Source organism: Montipora foliosa, chromosome 11, assembly GCF_036669935.1.
Source record: "Montipora foliosa isolate CH-2021 chromosome 11, ASM3666993v2, whole genome shotgun sequence".
NCBI classification, from domain to species: domain Eukaryota; kingdom Metazoa; phylum Cnidaria; class Anthozoa; order Scleractinia; family Acroporidae; genus Montipora; species Montipora foliosa.
Window position 1 is genome coordinate 33,250,009 of NC_090879.1, and position 4,124 is coordinate 33,254,132.

At 38.9% G+C, this 4,124-nt stretch overlaps 1 protein-coding gene across 1 annotated transcript; it reads left to right on the plus strand.

Moving 5' to 3' along the window:
• Positions 1–2,776: 2,776 nt before the first annotated feature.
• LOC137976936 (BTB/POZ domain-containing protein 6-like) lies at positions 2,777–3,718 on the plus strand. Its single transcript, XM_068824251.1, has one exon. It carries the CDS (start codon positions 2,777–2,779, stop codon positions 3,716–3,718), a length of 942 nt encoding a protein of 313 aa, XP_068680352.1.
• Positions 3,719–4,124: the final 406 nt, after the last annotated feature.

Below are 4,124 nucleotides of genomic sequence, written 5' to 3' on the forward strand. Positions count from 1 at the left end.
TCAAAGTTCTCGCGCCATTTTTTCGACCAATCAGAAGTGAGACCAAAACAAATCGTGGCTTGTGCATACATATTTTCCCGCGCTTTGTGTCGGCTGCGTGTAATTACTTTGAGTTTTGATTTGTTTATTGGATTGTTTCCGTCCTTTTTGATTGGCCAAAGTAATTACTTTGGTTTTGGTTTTACGACACTCGATTGAAACTCGCCTTAGCATCTGTAGATTGAGGTTTGATGCACTCAGGAAGGCAGATGATCAGTTGGCTCCGTTGGAAAAGCACAATCAAGATATTGGAGCTGGAAGTAGTGAATAATAATAATAATAATAATAATAATAACAATAATAATAATAATAATAATAATAATAATAATGATGATGATAATGATAATAATAATAATAATAATAATAATAATGATAATAATAATAATAATAATAATAATAATAATAATAATAATAATGATGATGAGGAACTTAAATGCACAGATTTCAAATCAACTCAAGTCAAATCGTATGTTACTTTTTTTGACGGGAGAGGAAAACCGTGGTACGTGGAGAAAAACCTCTCAGAGTAGAGTACAGAACCAACAAACTCAACAAACACGTAACGCCTAGGAAAACTCTAGGAATGGAGCTTGAGCCATACTGGTGGGAGGTCAGTGCTATCACTTTGCCACACCTGCTCCCTAAAGAAGAACTGACTTATTCAACACGCATATGACGCCGACTCCGCCCATTTGTGAAAAGCTACAATGACTACAAAGCGCCTCCCAAATCGTCCGAAAACGGAGGAGAATTTTTTCCCCATGTGTAACCATCATCTGCAAAAGGTTCACGGTATTGTCCGACGAGGGCAATAACTTGTAGGCCTTGTTAGATCTGTTAGCTTCCTAAAACCACTTTGTACGGAAAGGACCAGAAAAATGACGACAGTCTCAAGCAACTGCTCTCCAACTTCTCAACGATAAACGCAATGCTAAATGCAAGAATCCGTCTTTATAACATACCAGCTTTATTTTCTTCTCGCAATCTAAGGAACGCACAAGGTAGTATCATTAGCCGTCCACAATACTATGTGGTAATTATTGGTACAGAATTTGATGCGTGGGCTTGGATACAGTACCAAGACACTATTAAAGAAACATAGTTGGATCCATCCTTTATTCTTTCAGCTAGATTTCGTAACGTGACCATCCTTTGTTATAGAAGACTAGTTCATTAAAAGGGTTCAATTCTAGAGTTATGATTGGCTTAGCCATCATGCTATATGAGCTATTATACCATGCTATACAAATATCACTAATTATTATTCAACACATTGTGACAATGTCTAAATATTGTCATAGCGGGCTCAAATTCGTCGAGCGTACTCAACAGATATCCCGCGATATACGTAATTTTGTGTGTCGAGGAGAAAAGTGGTAATTTTTTCAGCATTTTTTTTTTCAATAAACGTAGAAAATTGTGCTTTGTCGTCAATGTGTTAAATAATAAAACAATTATCCTGCTGAACCTTGCGGAATATCGCCTGATTTTAGCCAACTCGGCCTACGGACGGGTCGGCTAAGTATCAGGCGATATTCCACGCGATTTTGCAGGATAATTGTTAACTGCAAGCATCGGTTTTTTGGTTTTTACAAAATAAAGTTGGGAAGATTTACCCATAATTATTGAGCGTTTTTAATAAAACAATTTTTCCACTGGCGCTTGTTGGTTATGAGATGATTATAGCCAACTCGGCGCCTCACGCCTCGTTGGTTCTATGATTTCATATCCGTCTCTTTAATATTCTAAGTTGTCTCGCTTCTTTGACAAGTTGCTCGGTATCTGAAGCTAAATGGCAAGTAGCCTGCGAGCAAGAGAGCTTGCTCGCAGGCTAAATGGCAAGAAATTAACAAGTTCTTCTTCCATTTTTGGCTAGCCTAACGTTTGACGTGAACACGATGATAAATTTCTCTTTTGACTGAAACTACTGCATACCAAAAAAATGTAGATTGTTTGGAAACTAAGAAATGACAAACTGCATGAAATTTTAGGTTATCGTGCATGATACTCATCGTGAAGGTTAGTTCTCCCTGTCCAAAGATGACTGAGCCAGTGAGTTCTTTGCTTCATTATGTGGGAGTGGTCTTGTTCCTACTTGAAGCTGAAAAGGTCGTTTTTTTCCCTTTTTCTCGTCTTTTTAAGTCAAACAAACTCTTTTATTCAGATTAAATATTCGTGTTGTTATTGACTCTACTAGCTGTATGCGTTTTTGCACACATGATTTATTTGAATAGCATGTATCAATTGCCCAATATTGTAAGCACTATTGAATGTGTGTGTCAATCATGATGTGAATGTGTTTATATGCTTTTGAAAATTTTGTCTAACGAGACATTATTTTCAAATGGGGTGTACCAGTTGGACGAACAAATGGAGATATTTTTTCGGTAACAACAAAGCGGTGACGACGAAAATTGGTCTTGCAGCAAGTTAAGAGGAGGATGGCTTCCTTCGCGTGTATTTTGGATGCCGTTTCTGTAAATTGCAGGGTGGTGGCTTTTAATATCACAAACCCGGTGTTATAACTCGGAGGTGACTTTCAGTTAATCAAAATGGCGTTCTACATTCACATATTTCTGGCGGCCGCGTAGCTATGCTGGCATGAATGAGGAAAGGCGGGGAACCGATTAACTATGCGCATACATTACAGTAACTAGCTAAAGTCTTAAAGTAAGCACTAGATACTGGGGTATTTAGTTGCAGGTATTGCAAAGAAATCAAACAACTTCATTCCAACATGTCTATCCATGAATACTGGCAAATGAAGAGACCTACTATCAGAGAGAGAACCAAGTTTATGCTCAACAACGATCTTTTCAGTGATGTGAAATTTGTTACTTGCAAGACCTATTGCGATTGTGACGAAAAAGAAGTGATTTCAGCTCACAAGTTTGTGTTGTCAATTGGCAGTCCTGTGTTTGAAGCCATGTTTTACGATGAGCTAGCGGACGTTAATGACTCAATTGAATTGCCCGATTGCGAATTTGAGAGTTTGTTGGAGTTTTTGCGCTTCATTTACAGCGATGAAGTCAACTTGAACCGAAGTAATGTGATGGGAGTGTTGTACTTGGCGAAAAAATATATGGTACCAACACTGGCCGGGAAATGCACGGAATATTTGCAAAATCATGTGGATCCATCGAACGTTTTCAATATTCTAACAACGGCTGAAAAGTATGGGGAGAAAAAGCTGGTGTCTCGTTGCTGGGGAGTGGTCGACAGACACACACAAGTGGCTGTGAAGGCTGATGGATTTACGATAATCGAGAAGTCCTTACTTGAAGCACTAGTCATAAGGGATTCACTGAGTGTCAAAGAGGTGGACTTGTTTCGAGCTGTTAATTCGTGGGCAACGAAAAAATGCAAAAAGCTAGGCCTACCATCTCATGGTAGAATGAAACGAAAGGTTCTTGGTGAACGAATTGTGAAATCGATACGTTTTCCAGTAATGAAACAAGACGAATTTGCAGCAGTTGTTCTCGAGTCTGAAATTCTAACACCAGATGAAGTGATCATCTTTTTCAAGTTTTTCAGTTCAACTTTGACTTCTTCTGTGGGATTTCCCCAAATAAAAAGACCAGGTATCATTCATCGGTGCGGCGGCTTCGAATCTTTATCCCTTGATAGGTGGTTATTTGGAAGTGGGTACACAGACCCCCTAAGCTTATTGTTGACATAAACATCACGTTGTCTATCAGTTAGTTCCATCTCTGTCCAGGTGATTCCACAAAAATGTCAAGGACGCGGCAAACAATATGTCTTCATTACCAAACACGTGCACGACATTTTACAACGGGGAATATTTGTTTATAATTTTGCCTCATTTGCTCAAGGCTATCGTCAGCCAAGAGTAAAGTATTGAATATTGGAAGTGCGTGATTTGTACAATGTGCTTCCCCTTTAAGTTTGAACCTGATACACCAGTTAATCTCTGAGAAAGTATGCTTTGAAAATTCGACACTTTGCAAAAAAATGTGTGGTTGCTACCCAAGGTTTTGATGGCCAATAACTGGACGAGGCTCGTTATCGAACCAAAAGGCTTACAGTGCGACGCGCCTTACCGTGGCCACCTAACAAAGTTTTTT